We start from the raw sequence: 18,632 nt of genomic DNA on the forward strand, positions 1-18,632 counted from the left end.
TCTCCAGGAAGAAAAAAAAAACAACTCAGATCTAGAGCTACAGCAAAGTAAGTTACATTATTATTCAAAAAGAAAAAGAAAATGAAAATATACTTCTGAACGGTGTGAGAATTGAAAAACTTTCTTGATACCAGAAAACAAAGTGCAATCATTCAGTTAGTCTTTAGAATCAAAGGCATATTCCTCTCCAGTGGCTAATAGTGTCCATTTTTTTCAGCTGTCTGCGTCACCACCCCAGCCTGGAAGTGAATTGGATGATGTTTTCGTGCAGAATGTTAAAACAGCATTTGCATCTCTCACTGCGCCTTTGCCGTTATCGCCTTCAGTTGCACAATGAAAATGCCTGGCTTCTGAAATGCCAGAGTGAACGTGACCTGATTATAAAATGTGCTGTAGTGAATGGTCAGAAGGGACCCTCACCCTTGTATCTGGCTCACTAAGCCAGATAACAACTCCTGGGAGGACCCTCAGTGCCTCCCCACCCTTTTGAGATAAGAGCCCACAGTGTGTGACCCCCCCCAACTATTTTGTGTTAGCCATAAGGTCTATGACTTTGTAATATACTAGGGCAATGAAACCCATTTTCTCAACCAACATTTATTGAACACCTACTGTGTGCTGAGACCTGTGTGTCTAACTCATCTCGGTTTGCCCGGGACTTTCCGGTTTGGGGCTGAAAATTCAGTGTCCTAGGTTCTCCTATGTCCCGGGCAAAATGGGGTGGTTGGTCACCCAACCCCTTCTAAGCACTGAGGATAGAGACAAATTAGAACCCTGTCCCAGCCCTCAAGATGCATGTGGTCTAAGAGAGAGTCAGAAAAGTAAGCCAATTATAAGGGATCGGAGCCATCAGTACTCAGAATCATGAACAGGGTCCCCTGTGGAACACAGAAAGTTCCATCCAAACTTAACCAGGGGACCAGAGAATGCACCATGAAAGATGCAATACTTGAGTCTGATTTAAAGAAAGAGCAGCATAATATACTCTGTTCAATTTGGCAAATATTAAAAGAGGAGATACCTGTGGGATGTCATGCAATTTTACTTTCTCTGTCTCAAAATATATATATTTGGTTCAGATTCCCACAGCATAAAGGTGGGATTTCTATATGAAAAAAAGCAGACAGGTGAAGGCCCATTCTTGGTGTATTTATTATGAGACAGAATAAAACTTACAGCATTTCCATCCTGAAGCTGGTCATTTTCTGGACTAGCGATGAATATGTAATACCTATTTCTGCCTCTGGGGTTTGTGTTTAGAGCAGTGAGGTTGAGTGGCCTAAGTAGGTAGTCCAGGTTAGAGGTTAGAGACATTGAAGTGACACCCTGCCGAACAAACCAAATGTGAAGGATTTTATTTTTGACACATTTTATTTTTTTAAAAATTCAAACTTACTGAAAAATTGCAATTTTTGAAAAAATTTTATACCTCCATCTAGATTCACCAATTATTAAAATTTTCTTACATTTGCTTTCTCACTCTCTCTTGCTCTATATATCTATGTGTTTTTATTCTTATTATTATTCTTGAACCATTCTAGAATAAGTTGTGGAAATCATAACTCTTTAGTTCTAAGTACTCCAGTGTGTATCTATCTCCTAAGAACATGACATTCTCCTGTGTTATCACAATATGAGTTCATGTTCAGGAAATTTAACACTGATACAATATTATCTAATACAGAGTCAGTGTTCAAATTTTGCCAACTATCTCAATAATATCCTTCCTGGCAATTATTTTTCCAATCTAGTGCCCCATCCAGAACCGTCCACTGCATTTGGACGTCATGTCTCTTATTCTTCTTAATCTAGACGAACTCTTCAGCTTTTCTTTACCTTTTATGACCGACATTTTTGAGGAATACAGGCCAGTTGTTTTGTAAAACATCCCTCAGTTGGGGGTTGTCTAATGTGTCCTCATGATTGGATTCAGGTTATGAATTTTCACTGCATAAGTGATAGGTCCTTCTTGTCCCATCACATCAGGAGGTACCCGATGTCAGTCTGTCCCGTTACTTTGATCACTTGGTTAAGGTAGGGCCTGCCAAGTTTCTGCACCGTAGAATGATGACAGTCGTCCTTTTGTAATAATGTCATCTGTGGGGAATGCTTTGGGATTGTGTAAATATCCTGTTCCCCATTAAACTTTTCCCAATATTATTTTGCACTTGTACTGGTTTGCTAGGGCTGTGTAACCACCAACTGGGTGGCTTACAACAATAGAAATTTAATTTCTCACAGTCTGGAGGCTGGAAGTCTGAGATCCAAGTGTCAGCAGGGCTGTTTCCTTCTGAGGCTGTGAGGAAGAGTCTGTCCCAGGCCTGTCCCCTGGCTTCCGGTGGCTCGCTGGCCATCTCTGGTGTTCCTTGGCTTGTATATGCATCACCCCAATCTCTGCCTTCCTCTTCACGTGATGTCCTCCTTGTGTGTGTGTGTGTGTGTGTGTGTGTGTCTGTGTGTCTGTGGCGAAATCTCCCCTTTTAATAAGGACGAAGTCATATTGGATTAGGGCCCACCCTAATGACCCCATTTTAACTTGATCATCTGCAAAGACTCTATTTCCAAATAAGGTCAAGGTCACATGCACAGGTACTGGTGGGCAGGATCCAGCATCTTTTGGGGCGGACACAGTTCAACCCACAACAGCATCTATGGATGATACTTACTGAGATCAATTATTACTATGAGATGGCTGCAGAATGGTGGTTTTTCTATCATGCTTTCAACATTTCTTAGTTGGTGTTTCGGGGGTTTGAAGGTTTTTGAATAATTGTTAAACAGAGAATGTCTATCCATCTATGGCTGGATAGAAATGGCCACATATCTTTAAAACAAAAATTAAAAAAAAAAAACATAGCGATATATACCCACATCTGTGCTAGGAATTGTGAGCAGAAAACGACTGGCATCATCACAGCCCCCTTAGCCAGTCAGATTGGCTGGAAGGAGAGCCAGGGGGAAGCCTGTGGCCCAAAGTCAGCACAAATGGGGGAAATCAGAGAGTGTAGTTTTTTTTTTTTAAAGGTAGAGTAAGAGGCTCTTTTCTTTTTTTTTTTTTTTTAACTTATTTATTTATTTTTGGCTGTGTTGGGTCTTCGTTTCTGTGCGAGGGCTTTCTCCAGTTGCGGCGAGCGGGGGCCACTCTTCATCGCGGTGCGCGGACCTCTCTTGTTGCGGAGCACAGGCTCCAGACGCGCAGGCTCAGTAGTTGTGGCTCACGGGCCCAGTTGCTCCGCGGCATGCAGGATCCTCCCCGACCAGGGCTCGAACCCGTGTGCCCTGCATTGGCAGGCAGATTCTCAACCACTGCGCCACCAGGGAAGCCCGAGAGTGTAGTTTTTAAGCTACCCTAAACATTTGCTGATTGTAAGCTACTCCTTGGAAGGTCATTACTTGTGGATTTTTTTATGCTCTGAAACAAAAGTAACATCACACAATTGAAGGATGTGTACCAGGTTCTTGGATTCAGCATTCTGGTCATCTTCAGTACTTACTGGTGAACAGATATTTCCCATGACTGAAATCTCTGTCATCATCAGAATCACAAATAAGCAAGGGCCCAAAACTGTGCAATTCTGTGTGTTCTAAAATCATGAAGCCAGAGCCTATGCCAGACGTCCCGCTACCACCTGTAGAATTGCTCAGTAAATTCTGAATTTAGAAGAAGTGCAGAAGGATATGAGAAGCCATTGCTCCTTTCCCTCTGAGGATTGGCTGCTGTTTCTAATATAACTTTGTTTCTGAGACAACCATCTAGTTAGAAAAAGATTTTTATGGATAAGATATTATTCATCTTTCTTGTATCAATATTCAAAATTCAGCAATCAGAACATTTTTCATCAGGAAAGGAGGACTGTGGTAAAAGCCTAGTCCTCAGCATATTTTTTCCCCATTTTTCAGAAGTGACATTTCACATATAGGTGCCAAAAGTGAATTGGGGTGGGAAGAACAGGAACTTTTGGAATTTATGGTTATTACAGAAATTGTAGAAATTATGATCTGACTGTCTGACCGGAAAATAATCTTGTATCACCTCCTAAAGAATCATGGGCTTTTTTCTATTTAAAAAAGCAACAATACACACACACATACACACACAAAAAAAACTGTACAATTCTGGAACTACAAAGAAATATGACTAAGGACAACATGAAAGGTCAGAGATCTTTTATTTCTTTGTGTTTCCTCTTAAACCTGACAACAGATCTTTGGAATTTTTTCTCACATCTGTACTCCATCCACAGTAAACACAGAATACTTTGTTTCCAGAAGCCACTGATTACAAGTGTCAGTGGTCCTCCCTTCTAGGATGCTGTATAGCTTTGCTAGGGCTGTCGTAATGAGGTGTGGGCAGCTTAAACCACAGAAATTTATTGTCCCACAGTTCTGGAGGCTAGAAGTCCAAAATCAATGTGTCAGCAGGATTGGTTGATTTTGAGAGCTGTGAGGAAAGGATTTTTTCCAGGTTTCTCTCCTTGGCCTGTAGATGAATGTTTTCTTCCTGTGTCTCTTCACATTGTCTTACCTCTATGCATATCTCTGTGTACAAATTTCCCCTTTTTATAAGGACACCAGTCATATTGGATTAGGGCCACTCTAATGACCTCATTTTAACTTCCTTACCTCTGTAAAGACCCCATCTCCAAATAAGGTTTTATTCTTGAAGTACTGAGGGTTAGGGCTTCAGCATACAAATGTTAGGGGGACATAATTCAACCTATAACAGAGGCATTTCAACCATCCACAGATTTTCCCAATGTTCATGTAGACAGAATAGGATAAAAGGGTCGTGACTGCATGAAAGTAGATTCTAATTATGGAGCCAAAATTGTACTGAATCTCTCTCTCTACCTTTTCCACAGACGAAAAGTCAGTGCTGAGACTGAAAGCACTAAAGATGCTGGTACTAAGCTTCTCCCGGCCATCCATCCACAGGGCTGTGGATTTTACACTTGCTTGTATTTTTAATGACTCTTCTCTCTGCTGCTAGAGATTTTTAAGTGGGTTTGGATTGCTGTTCATCGTCCAAGAGTGTGCTGTGTGGGCTTGTCACTTGGTCAAGTGCAGGGGTTACCAGCAGCTGAATTAGTGACAATATTCATTTCTTGCAGAAACAAGTAGACCTTTGGGGAAAGTGCTGTATCTCTTCGTGCATCCTTTAGGTGCATTTATCTGACATCCAGGCATGTGAATCCTAAAGAATATATTGAGGGTGTTTGCAATAGAGAACACCTATTTCTCCCAGCTGGAGAAGGGACCTGAAGCCAGTTGAGATGCTTCAGAAGTTTTTACTTCAAAGGATGAGAGGACAGAAAAGATGGAAAACCAGGAGCCAGTTACCTGAGAACTCTCTGTTAGAATCTAGAGGGAGATGGAGAAAGAAAGAAGTGAGGCTTTCCTGGGCAACAAATCCTGCAGGATGGTGTCTCTCTTAAAGCTGATGGAGAGCCTGTGCTAGTCCTATAGCAGACTCTCTAACCTTCCCCTGAGTTGCATCCTTGTGTAGAAGCGGACGACGCCTGGGGAGAATGTTCACTCTCTTTCCTTGCTTTCTTGATCAGGTCACAGACATAAAAGAGAAACTGAAGCTCTCTAAAAAGGTCTGGTCGGCATTGCCCTACACCATCTGCAAGGACGAGAGTGTGACGGCGGGCACGTCCAACGAAGAGGAATGTTGGAACGGGCACAGCAAAGCCAGGTGAGGGCGGCTCGCTGTTCTTATGGATGGGGCATTGCACATCTAGCCCTGGAAGGCTCTCCTGGCACAGTGCTGCAGACCTGTTTATGCAAAAAGCAACGGAGGGTGGAGGGACAAGTCGTCACTTAGCGACAGCTGTTCAGAGTGACAGGTTTGATGGGCACCTGGGAGCACTTACTCTCAAGGTGCCATTAAGCGTGGAATCCTTGTTCTGAATGCCTCGCCTCTGGATGAGGACAGAGGGATGGTGACAGATGCCAGGTTACAGACATCCTGAGATCACAAAGAGCTTTTTATGTTCACTTACTGACTTTAAGATAGCAGAGCTATTTTTATCCATAGTTAAATTTGCACAGCTTACTGGTTTTTTTCTATCACAAGTTAAACAGGAAGTGAACATTCAACTGTAATTTTTTTCACCCTTGGAGAAAAAAAAATATCGAAGAAGTCTCATTGAAAGGGTTAGGGAAAAAGAAAATGACAGACAGACAACCAGGAAAGCGTTCTCACAGTTTCCGTGCCTTGAAAAGTCCTATTGGAATCTCCTGATGAGAGATGGTTCTGTTCTTATCCTCTGCCCTGCCGTCCCATGCTACTGCCACTTGGTATGGAATTTCTGAATTTCTTGATTCAGCCCAGAAATGGGCTTGGCCTGAGTTTTCATGGGGTGGAGAAGTTGGACGGGAGAACTGGCTGGGAGTTGGCAGGCTGGGCAGCCCCCAGGAGAGGAGTCTGCCTGAGCCCTCCCCAGTGGGGATGCAGGTGGGCAGAGCAGCTGGTAAATTGCACTCAAGGAATCTTGGGGGATCAACCAAGAGGTGGAGAACCTAAGAGTGGGGACTGTCCTGGGGCGTTATTGGGCGGTTTCAAGCATATGAGGTAGCTGTGATGAAAAGGGAACAAGAAGATTCATGGATATTAAGTTCAGAAGAAGCTGCAGAAGGAAGGGGTGCAAGTGAGGTGCTCACTGGGTGTAACTTCTTACACTGCTGAGTTGCATTTTTTAGCATCTATTGGTAATGAGATTATTAGCCATACTAGAGAGAGCTTAGCACGATGAAAACAAGACAGCTGTAGAAAAAACTGTAATCATTTCAGGTTACCCCCAAATATCAATGTGCACGTCTTAGATCATGAGGGTCCAAGAGGCTGTGCATGGTATCAACAGCATTCTCCTCAAAAATGCTTGGTAATTTATCAGTGTCCGACCTTTCAGGAAGGAGACCTTGGGCCAGCAAATTCAGCTGTGAATTAACAGCTTCTAATGTGTCTTTTCCTAATGACTGTACAAAAGGACACTGTAAAGGATGACCAGGTGGCCTAATGAATAAAGTGGTTGATTTTCCGAGCTGCTCTATTGCCCATCTGTGTTTACATTTTAGCCTTGGCTAAAACAGCGGCTGTGTTTTGAACTACATTCCCGTGGATAGTTACACAGGTTACCGGATATTAGCGCATATGCAGTGTCTTACAAAAGGAAATATAAAAAAAGGCTTTGGGCAGGGGACTGGGGAGCGGACTACATTCCATCAAGAAAATGAATGGGGAAGATAAAGACCATTGAAGTTAGAGCAAAAAGAGACTGCGATGGTTCAGCCAAGTTCCTCACTGTGTCAGGAACCGAGATAGGGTAAAACATTAGTCTAAGGTTAGCCGACTAACAAGGGTGAAAGCTGAAATTTCCCAAACCCTAGAGAGTATTCTTTTCACTTTAATACCCTGACTCTAGAACAAATGACAGATAAATACTGTTCTCCCCAGGTTAGAAGAATAAATGAAACAGAGTCTTTGCTCTGCAAAAGATTTAGTGGGTCTACGTTTGGTTCATTCAGTTCATCAGCAATATTATTAAGCACTCCCTCAACCCAGGCACTGTGCAAGGCTCTGTCAGTTAAGTACTGTGTGATGGCAGTGGTGTCTGTCAACACATGAAAAGGCACAGTGGCTTGAGAGAAGACAGTGGATTTTGGAACTTTAAACACCCTCCTGTTGGACTGTAGGTTGGGAAAGGACCACATAGGTGGAGACACACCTGGATCAGTACTCAGGGACCAGATTTGAATTTTATCCTGAGGTCTATGGGAAGCCATTGGAGGATTTTATGTGGGCGAGGGAAATCATCAAACTTAATGCGATAAAGTCATTTGCATGAATATTCCAGAATTTAACCCAGTGTATCATTAAAAAGATAACGCTGTCAAATATTTGTGACTCAAATTATATTTCCATTGAAAAATTACAATTTCAAGGGGTTTTTTTTAGTTCCTTTTTATTTCTTCCACTGGAATGGAATCTTAATATTATAACTTTATTTATTTATTTATCTATTATTTTTGGCTGCACTGGGTCTTCGTTGTGGCGTGCAGGCTGCTCATTGCGGTGGCTTCTCTTGTCGCAGAGCACGGGCTCTAGGCACGCGGGCTTCAGTAGTTGTGGCACGCGGGCTTAGTAGTTGTGGCTCGGGGGCTCTAGAGCGCAGGCTCAGTAGTTGTGGCACACAGGCTTAGTTGCTCCGCAGCACGTGGGATCTTCCCGGACCAGGGCTCGAACCCGTGTCCCCTGCCTTGGCAGGTGGATTCCCAACCACTGCACAACCAGGGAAGCCCTATAACTTTATATTTAATAACACTGTAAGTAGATAACCAATAAAGATTTGTTGGATTAAATTTAATTGAAGTTTTCTTCTCATCCAAATATTAATTGATCAAGGAACACACAAGAGAAGTTTATATTAAAAAAAAAAATTCCACTGAACTATTTTGCAAGTTAAAAAAATCCGTTTGTAACGCAGGCAACCTATTTTTTCCCTATTTTTGAAGTATGGCCTTTCAGATGATAGACCTTCTTAAATGTTTAGGAATGCTTGTAAAAAAGAAAGAAAGGTTATTCTTGTCATCCTTTGAAATAAAAGAACCAGAACCTTTATTTGAAAACAAAAAATCTATCAAGTGTTTATAGATATGGAACAGCGATGTCTATGAGCATTGATAGAGATTGTCTGGCGTTTTAAAACTCAAGGCTGTTTTAAAACAGGGATGAGGCTGCCGGTCACCCAGACGTTTCTTCCTTTCTTCGTATTTTATCCATCTGATTCCTTCAGCCAGTCTTTGCAGCCCTTTTATCCTGTCTAAGTATTTGCTCAGACTTGTCTGCCATTATTCATATTTCTCCTGATTGTTTTCTGCGTGCAGCTCCAGGCTCTCTACCATACTTCCTTGATTCAGAAGCATGCCTATTTCACATGCTAACATTTCTGAAATCAAAACGACTCCTACAGTGGATATGTCCCTTTACTCCAGTATGTATTATTTTCCCAAATAGGTGTTAGTAAATGAATATCACCCGTTGAAATTAATGATGACTTGAAACAAAACAGGATACACACAGATGCGGCTGTGGTAACCACAGGGTGCAAGCTGCTGTGTTGAGATGACGGTCAACGGTATGTGAGTAATCGTTCCCCCAGAACATAAACCCACCTTCATCCTCTGTTCCCACCTTTGCCCATCTCTGGCAGGTCTCACTCTGCTTCAGTAGCGGAGCAGGTCTGGAAACAGGAGGTGAGGTAGAAGGAAAAGACTGTGCCCTCTGAGGGGAGGAAATTGTGGGCGCACCGATGACCCTGTCAGCACGTAAATCTCCATTTACAACAAGACCAGGTGGTCAGCAGAGGCCCTTCCCTGCTTCTCCTTCCCTTGCCAACCACTGGGACAATTTAAAGACCAGTGCAGTAATGTCTGTGAGAATAGGTGGTAAACTCTAAAGCAGTGCTTCTCAAGTGTACAGGCTAAAATCTGGGAGATCTTGTTAAAAATGCAGAGTCTGATTCAGTAAGTCTGCGGTGGGCCTGAGACTCTGCATTTCTAACAGGCTTGCAGGAGATGCAGATGCTGCTGGTCCGGGGACCGCACTTTGAGTAGCGAGGCTCTAAGGCAGAGTTGCCAGATTTAGCACGTTAAAAACAGCAGACACCAAGTGGAACACACTTACACTGAAAAAAGGATTCATTGTTTATCTGAAATTCAGATTTCACTGGCCAGCCTGTATTTTATCTGGCAGCCCTACTTTAAGTTCCTATTAATATGTAAGATGTTCCCTTTTTCAGTTCAGGTGCAAGCCTCAGGGAGCATGTTAACGATTTGTCTGTCTGGGAAGAAAACTGGCAACTGTCCAAGCTGACATTGCTGAAAGCCCACTTCCCTTCTCTGGGATGCTTAGGAGGGAAGACCCCCACGAAGGCTGACTGTCCTGGGGGAGAGGGACGCTGCGTGCACCTCCTGGAAGTGAAGAAAAGTGTGGCTACAGATGGGAGGAGAGAGGCATGTTGCTGTCGACAGCTCGGCAGCCCTGAGGACTGGCTCGTGGGTCTTCTTTCCCACCCGCACTGGAGTTTGCTGACTCCAATTCTACCAAGAAAGGATGGTTTGGGCAGCTCCCGCCAATGAGCTCAGAACCCACGTCAAAGAATTTACCTTCTGTTCACTAGCACAACCAACGAGCTGTCTGTCCTCCAAGAGTTCCAAACCATTTCATGACACGCATCTTCCAGCTGGAAAGAAAGCCACAGCAAATCATTCTTCTGTCCATGAATCCAGGCTTTAAAACTCGCAATTCTGCTGCTGTCAGCCCTCCTAAGAAACAAGTTTGGCATTTGAGGGAGCCATGTTCACAACTTAATTTTATAAGAATGCATTGCAATTGCATAGTGTATTATATTTGTCAAGCATTTTCATATACTTTCACTTAATATGGCAGCTTATGAAACAAGGTAGGAATTATCCATATAAATATAAAAATAATTATATAAGCAATATAATTCTATATACTAATATATATATATATACATATATATATATATATATATATATGGTAGCTAAGTGACTTGCCCATGATTACACTGCTGGGTCCCAAAGAGATCTCAGATCTCAGGTGCCCTGGGTCAACCTCTGTGCCTTTGACCATGTCTTGGTGTCACATCTCTTTGAAGTACCTAATGCCACAGACAACTCCAGCTCAAAAGTCTTCAAGAATTTATAAATCCACTTAAAACATAAAGTCACAGTATGTTTTGAAAATTCCAGTTTGCAGTCAGGAAAAAATGGAGAGGGAAAAAGTAATATACGTTAAGAACTTTAGAAAACTGTACTTAAAACTTAGATTTTTTTAAACTGTGGTAAAACATACACAACATAAATTTTACCATTTCAGCCATTTTTTAAGTGTACAGTTGAGTGGCATTAAGTACATTCACATGGTTGTGCAATCATCACCACCATCCATCCGCAAACATTTTTATCTTCCTTAACTAAAACTCTACACCAACAATAACCCCCTACACCTCCCTCCCACCAGCGCCCGTCAACCACCATTCTACTTTCTGTCTCTATGAATTTGACTAATTCAAGTACCTTACATAAGTGAAATTATACAACATACATCCCTCTGTGATCGGCTTACTTCACTTAGCATGATGTCTTTAAGATTCATCGATGTCAGCATGTGTCAGAATGTCCTTCCTTTTTAAGGCTGAGTTATTATATGTATAGACCACATTTGTTTATCCATTCATCTGTCAGAAGATACTTGGGTTGCTTCCACCTTCTGGCTGTTGTAAATAATGCTGCTGTCAACATGGGTGTACAAATATCTGTTTGAGTCCTTGCTTCCAATTCTATTAGATATATACCCAGAAGTGGAATTGCTGGATCGTACGATAATTCTATTTTTACTTTTTTGAAGAACTGCCATACTGTTTTCCAAAGCGCTGCACCATTTTACATTCCCTCTAGCCATGCAGAAGAGTTCCAGTTTCTCTACGGTCCATTGATTCTGAGCCCATTGATGGTAGTGCCCTGTGTCGGGAATGCCTGCTCTGCTGACCCGGTCACTCATCACTCATAGCAAGCGCCACAGAAATCTCCTCCACCAGGACTCCTTCTGGGTTGAAGGCTTCTCGTTGTATCCTCACCATGCAGAAGGGGCTGGGAAGCCCTGTGCAGCCTCCTTTATAAAGGTTCTAGTCCCAATCATGAGCACAGAGCCCTCTTGATCAAATGCCTTACCTTCTAATACTATCAATCACCTTGGTCATCAGGTTTTCAATATGTAGATTTTGGGAGAACACAAACGTGCAGACCATAGCAGATGTGAAGATAAATAATTCTGCAAAACTGCTGAAGATTTAGACCCTACACATGGTCTTACAAAATAGGAGGTAACCAAAATGGGGAAGCTATGCTTGACTATTCCCGGATTCCACTCACTTTCCACACCACAGCATGCGGTATTGGCAAACAGTGACACTCCTCCAATTTGTCCTCGTTTCTGGGTTCTCCCTGCCCCATGTAAATGTGCAGCCCGCCTCAGAACCTGGACTCTCTGTAGCAAGATTCTCCTCCCCTTCCATGTCTCCCAGACTATGATGGTGCAAAAATAGAATGCCCTCAAGCCAAAGAGCTGGTGCAAAATCTAATAAAGGGGAGAATATTATGGGCTCAAAGATGCGTCCATTCTTGCAGGATATGAGCGTTATGTAAAGAGATCAAACAAGAGAGGCAACAAATAAATGGGCTGGTGCTGAACTGGGCTTCCACTGATCCCCCAGGCTGCACTCTGGACATCCACAGATTTGGCCTCAGGATGTACCCCTGGAGTGACAAAATGGCCATTTTCTTTTTCAACTGTGTTTTCCGGTTTAAGTTTCCATATTGTTTCTAAAGTTTCCCTTTGAATACACTAAAGGAGAAAAGGTTCTTGAGGACATGGGTGCATTGTTACTTGGTTTTATTGTAAGTAGCTGAACATCAGAAGGCACAGTTTGAGGCTGGGTTTCTTTGGCAGTCTTGTATTGTTCCTGCGTGCTCAGACTCCCAAGGGTGGCATTCCCATGTAAGCTATCGCAGTCAGCTTCTGATAAATGAGTCTCGGCTAGCTGTGCCGTGCGCACAGCGGCTGAAAGAAACAAAGCCCTCCTCTGACTCAGCATAGGTACAGCGGCAGGGACCATTGTCCAGAAGGTCCAGGGGCAACACCAGAACCCATGGGCACCTTTCAGCCCCTCTCAGCTCCTGTGCCAGCAAAGGCTGGACTGCCCTTGTATTTTTTTATTCCGATGGGCTTTACTGATTAGGTAGAGCTCACACGGCCCGACACATATAATTGAATATCAATGACAGTCAATCCAATGTCATATTTTAGAACTTCTTATATCAGGAAGACAATCTCAGAATCTAACAGAATTTTATTGGTATACCAGATATATTAAAAGGCAACACAAACATCACGCTTTAGTGCAAAAATAAAGAAATACAGTTCCATGACTATTTCATTTCAATTAGGACATTTTTTAGGGCAGTAAATACTGTGAAGTTCTATGGAAAAGAATTTGCAATGCGCTCTGTGTGCTTTATTATTCATTATGTAGTATACATCATGAAGTCAATTTTATTCAAGATATGGATGAAGAAGACATGGAGCTTATTCTGGGACCTCTGATTTAAAATGGGTAAACTGGGCTTCCCTGGTGGCGCTGTGGTTAAGAATCCGCCTGCCAATGCAGGGGACACGGGTTCGAGCCCTGGTCCGGGAAGATCCCACATGCCGGGGAGCAACTAAGCCTGTGCACAACAACTACTGAGCCTGCGCTCTAGAGCCCGCGAGCCACAGCTACTGAGCCCGTGAGCCACCACTGCTAAGCCCGCGAGCCACAACTACTGAAGCCCGCACACCTAAAGCCCATGCTCAGCAACAAGAGAAGCCACCACAATGAGAAGCCCGCGCACCGCAAGGAAGAGTAGCCCCGCTCTCCGCAACTAGAAGAAGCCCACGCGCAGCAACGAAGATCCAATGCAGCCAAAAATAAAAAAATAAAAAAATAAATTTTAAATAAATAAACAAAATGGGTAAACCATGCAAGGCAGAAATAGAGACACAGATGTAGAGAACAAACATATGGACACCAAGGGGGGAAAGCGGTGGGGGGGGGGGGGCGGTGGTGGTGTGATGAATTGGGAGATTGGGATTAACATATACACACTAATATGTATAAAATAGATAATAAGAACCTGCTGTATAAAAAAATTCAATTCAAAATAAAATAAAATGGTAAACCCATTCATGCACAAATACATCATGCATAAGATTTCAACACCTGAAATATGGCTTAAATGTAAAAGTTTCTTTGTGTGTTTCTATTTCTTCTTTTGGAGGCTGATGGATAGAGCCTTTGGTTTCAGAAAATTGGAAAATAACCTGCGGGAAGGGGAAGAATTTTAAGCATAAGTATATTTTATGAGAAAATGTAAATAGGAAGGACAACATAGAGGAAGGGAAGTTTTTTTGGCTTTCAAGCAACACTAAGAGAGGCTGTAAAGGAATGATAATGATAGCAATTAGGCAGGGCTGCTCCAGCCTATCAGATGCTTGGGCTGGATGTTCTGACTCGCCTTGAGATCCACTCTTCACCCCTCCACCTTGGTCTGTGCCCTGCAGGAGAACCTCTACAGACTGCATCACCTGGGTATCCTTTCCTGTTGGCTTCCAGTTGGGTTCAGCCAATGGGAGGCACCAGCCAGAGGTCAGAAGGAGGGACTAGAGAGGTCAGGGTATCATTCCCTCTGCTCCCTCCCTGAGGGGCCTTGGTTTGGCAGTTGCAGTGTCTTCTGGCTGCATTCCGTGGTTTCAGATCTCATGCATTCTGGTAACAGCTCCATCCCCTCTGGCCCTTCTGCTGTTGCCAGCCCCAGGGTTCTTTGCCACATTGGTTGGTTTCCTTCAACCCTGTTCACACCTTTGTAAACAGTCTCTTCTTTAAACTCTCTTTATTGCTCCTTTGAGTGTGCCATGTGTTTCTTACCGGGACACAGACAAACATAGTGCCTTTGTAGGAATTAGAAAAGGATGCCCAGATGGGAATATGAAGGTTTAGTATACTATTGTCTCTACTTTGGTGCATGCTAAAATTTTCTAAAATAAAAAGATTCCCACAAAAGAGAAGAAAAGGAAAGGAAAAGGAAAGAAAACGGCACCCCTTTTGGTGGATGGTGCCCTGCACGGGCACTCGGGCTGGATTTCAGCCCCAGCTCCCTCCCTCGGCAGATGACTCTGTGCAGTGCCCAAAATGCCCCGCCGAACTTGGAAGCCCTACAAAAAAGTGGGCAGATCCCTAAAAACTGGAAAACATCTCAAAGAGAAAGTGAGGATTGACCTGGGTCTTTAACGATATTTAAAACTTGAATGGGAAAGTTCTTTGCCGGCAAAGATAAGATGGATCCAGGGAGAAGATTCCATAAGGCAAGGAGGGTACCTTGAAGGGAGTGTTGCAGCCTAAGAAAGTAGACAGAAAGTGGAGATGGGCTTGGATTGCTGAGCCATAAAGTGTGAATTGTAGTTTCTGATCAACCAGGCAATATGGTGCAGTGTTTGGGCACGTGGGCTCTGAAGTTAGATCCATTAGCTCTGTGACTTTGCACAGTTACTTATCCTCACTAAGTCTCAGTTTTCTATGATACAAACGGGGCTGAAATAGTACCTACCTCCTAGACTTGCTGGGAGACTGAAATTTTTTAACGCGTGTGAAGTGTTTAACACAGTGCCTGGCATTTAGTAAGCACCCCATAAACATTAGCTACTATCATCAAGTTTCAAACAGAAGAGTGACATGACGAAAGCAATATTTTATGAAGGTTAACCAGACAGCTTGTGCAGGTTGTGCTAGAATGGAAAGACGAGGACAAGGAAGTCCATTTGAGGCTGCTGTAGCAGTCTGCGCTCCAACACTCCAATACGGGGCACCAGAAATGGGAAAGAAGCCAAAGGTGCAAGAGCCTTGTGAGAAGAGTAGCAGGACTGCCACATCTCCCTCTGGGAAGATGTATGCCTTGTTTTCACCGTTTGGCCTTTTTTCCAGGAACCGAGCCCGAGTTTTGCCAACGTTTGGGCTCACTGTTAGAAACAACGTGGCAGAACCTGGTTTCGAGGTCGCTCCTGCTTCACCCTACCCTGTCCTCCCTCTCTGCCCGGCAGATACTTGCCTGAGATCATGAACGATGGGCTGACCAACCAGATCAACAACCCCGAGGTGGACGTGGACATCACGCGGCCCGACACGTTCATCAGGCAGCAGATCATGGCTCTCCGTGTGATGACCAACAAACTGAAGAACGCGTATAACGGCAATGACGTCAACTTCCAGGACACGAGTAAGAACGCCTTTACCAGCACCTATAACCTCCAGAGTGAAAACCATTATAGAAGATTATACCATAATTTGTCTTTTGTTTAAAGAAAGAATTTTTTTTAATTTTTATTTTATATTGGAGTATAGTTGATTAACAATGCTGTTAGTTTCAGGTGTACAGCAAAGTGATTCAGTTAAACGTATACATGTATCTATTCTTTTTCAAATTCTTTTCCCATATAGGTCATTAGAGTATTGGGCAGAGTTCCCTGTGCTATACAGTAGGTCCTTGTTGGTTATCCATCTTAAATATAGCAGTGTGTACATGTCAATCCCAATCTCCCTAACTATCCCTTCCCCCCATCCCTCCCCCCATAACCATAAGTTCTTTCTCTAAGTCTGTGAGTCTGTTTCTGTTTTGTAAATAAGTTTACTGTAATTTTTCTTTAAGAGCAGTGTGCACCTTGGCTCTTTTGTGTCATTCTTACCCCATCTGCAAAGCTACTTATAGTCCTTGGGGCAGAGAGCTCTGCTCTGCAGAACTTAGGATACTACTAAAATCATAACTGCTCTTAAGGAATGGTTTCGGTGGCTGACATTCAGCTGTACTAAAGCTAAAACTGAGTTTTGTCTGCCAGTTGATCCATTAATGATAAGGCAGCAAAGTAATGTTTTCCCCTTCTCCTTTCCCCATCAGCATGTATGTCTCTGCCTCAAACTCCCGTCCCTCCTCCCAACCACCAAGGGAAGAATATTCTCAAGCTTGCTCACTCAGACAAGACTGGGAAGGAATGCCTGTTGTATCACTCAAGAACTGAGGTCTTGAACAAGTTATCTCTTGAGCCTCAGGTTCTTCTTCTATAGGATGAGAAGCATTCCTGAATAAGGATCGTTGGGAGGTTCATTTGAGGCTGTGTGTAAAGGAGCTAAGATAATATCTCGTGTGCCATGGAATCAACTGCATCAGTTCTTTCTCCTTCTCCAGTCATGCACGTACACGACCCACTGACATTTGTATCTGAAATCCTTAGAAAAATAGTAAAATGCTGAAGTAACATTACACATGACTAGTTTATTAAAGATCACAAAATATCAGAAGTGATTTGAAAGACTACTGAATGCACATCAAATGAAACTAACTATATTTGGGTTTTGTCTAAGTGGTTTCTAGATGCATAAAGGCAAGTTTTTTTTGTTTTGTTGTTTTATATATTATAAAAGAATATATTCTCTAGAAGAATATATATATTCTTATGTATTATATATATATATATTATATATATATTATATATTATATATTTTTTAATATATATATATATTATATATATATATATATATATATATTATATATATATTCTTCTAGAGAGAGTTCTCGGGAAAAGATTTCTTGACCTTAAGATGTGGAGTTGCCAGTGATTCTGTAATGTGGTCACTGAAGCAAAAGATGATGCTGTGTGCTTGAATTGATGAGGTAGAAAGAACCAAGTTACAGATGGAAGACATGAAGTCATCTGAGTCTTAACCATCACTCTACTGAGTTGTCCCCTGCAGAAACTTTTTCATGCTTAATTCCCTTTTAAATAACTCAGAACTTAACTTTCTAAGTGCAGGGTCATTGCCAACCCGATGGACTTGCTGTAAACTTTCTCAAGTCCTCCCATTATTTCTCTTCCTCTTTACGAGACCTCTCCTCCCCTCTTCAGAAGGGAAACTTGCACGAGGTTTTAGCCTTTGCTGCTTCCCCCCTGCTCATTCCTTAGCTTCACTCCTCTCAATTTATCTTTTCTGTCTTCTCTATCTAATATAATACACTGCTTTACTACCGAGAGAATGACTATTGGAATAAATAATTCAAGATACATAAGAATGCGCTGACGTCGGCCTTGGTTCTCTCTCCTCTCTGACCGAAAGAGGTTGTATACATGTCAATCTGCGAAGCTTAGGGACTGTCCTCGAGGAGAGACCTTGCACCATTTCCCCTAAACAGAAAAGAAAAACCAGCAACACGTAAGACCATCACTTTGCTCTAACCCCAGCACCGAACTTGGCCTCCTACATTAGGATAGTGTCTGTCATATAAACCACTACCACGTCTTATAGTCGTCATCAGCCTTATTGCCTTCGACATTTAAAAAAACCGCCCCTGAAATACCTGCATTTGTGATTCCTTTCAGAAAGAGATGGGGCCATTAGTTTTCTCAACTAGATTCTCTTGTCATTATTCGCTTACCACATTTCTAATATTCTAAATCACCTTAGTAATATCTTTGTAAAGGTTATATTACTTCTTGTCCATAATACCAGTGTCTAATGTAATTCCCTTAGCAACCGCGATCTCTCTGAATTTAATTAACGGGCATCTTCCCCCTTGCAAGGCCACTAAAGATAAATTAGAGAAAATGTTAAGAACCTGGTATAGTGTATTCAAGTGATCTTATGTGGTATTTAGATGTCACATTTAAAACAAAATTGCACTGAGTTGAGCCGTGCTTACTGGGGGGACATTGGAAGGTCCCTGCATTACCTGGCTTTGCTTAAGTAGCGTCTGGCAGCCAAGGTGGTGCCAGTCTTTCGGAGCAGCTCAACACGGACATCAGCATTCCAGGCCAGCAGGGAGGCATTTAGGGCTATTGAATGGACTCATTGAGCAAGGAGGGGAAATAGCAAACGTCCTTACCAGGTGTACTGTTTCCTAAGCCCTGCTAGGAACATTATCTCACTTATACCCTATAACAATTCAGTGAAATAGATATGATT

At 42.6% G+C, this 18,632-nt stretch overlaps 1 protein-coding gene across 1 annotated transcript in view; it reads left to right on the forward strand.

The window, feature by feature from the left end:
* Positions 1-18,632, forward strand: part of GPC6 (glypican 6) — a 1,060,085-nt gene that overhangs the window by 1,039,922 nt on the left and 1,531 nt on the right. Inside the window, exons 7-8 of the mRNA XM_068526698.1 lie at positions 5,562-5,698; positions 15,722-15,897. Coding sequence (XP_068382799.1) covers positions 5,562-5,698; positions 15,722-15,897 — 313 coding nt within the window. The remainder of the gene's footprint in view (positions 1-5,561; positions 5,699-15,721; positions 15,898-18,632) is intronic.

Source organism: Eschrichtius robustus, chromosome 18, assembly GCF_028021215.1.
Source record: "Eschrichtius robustus isolate mEscRob2 chromosome 18, mEscRob2.pri, whole genome shotgun sequence".
Lineage (NCBI taxonomy): Eukaryota > Metazoa > Chordata > Mammalia > Artiodactyla > Eschrichtiidae > Eschrichtius > Eschrichtius robustus.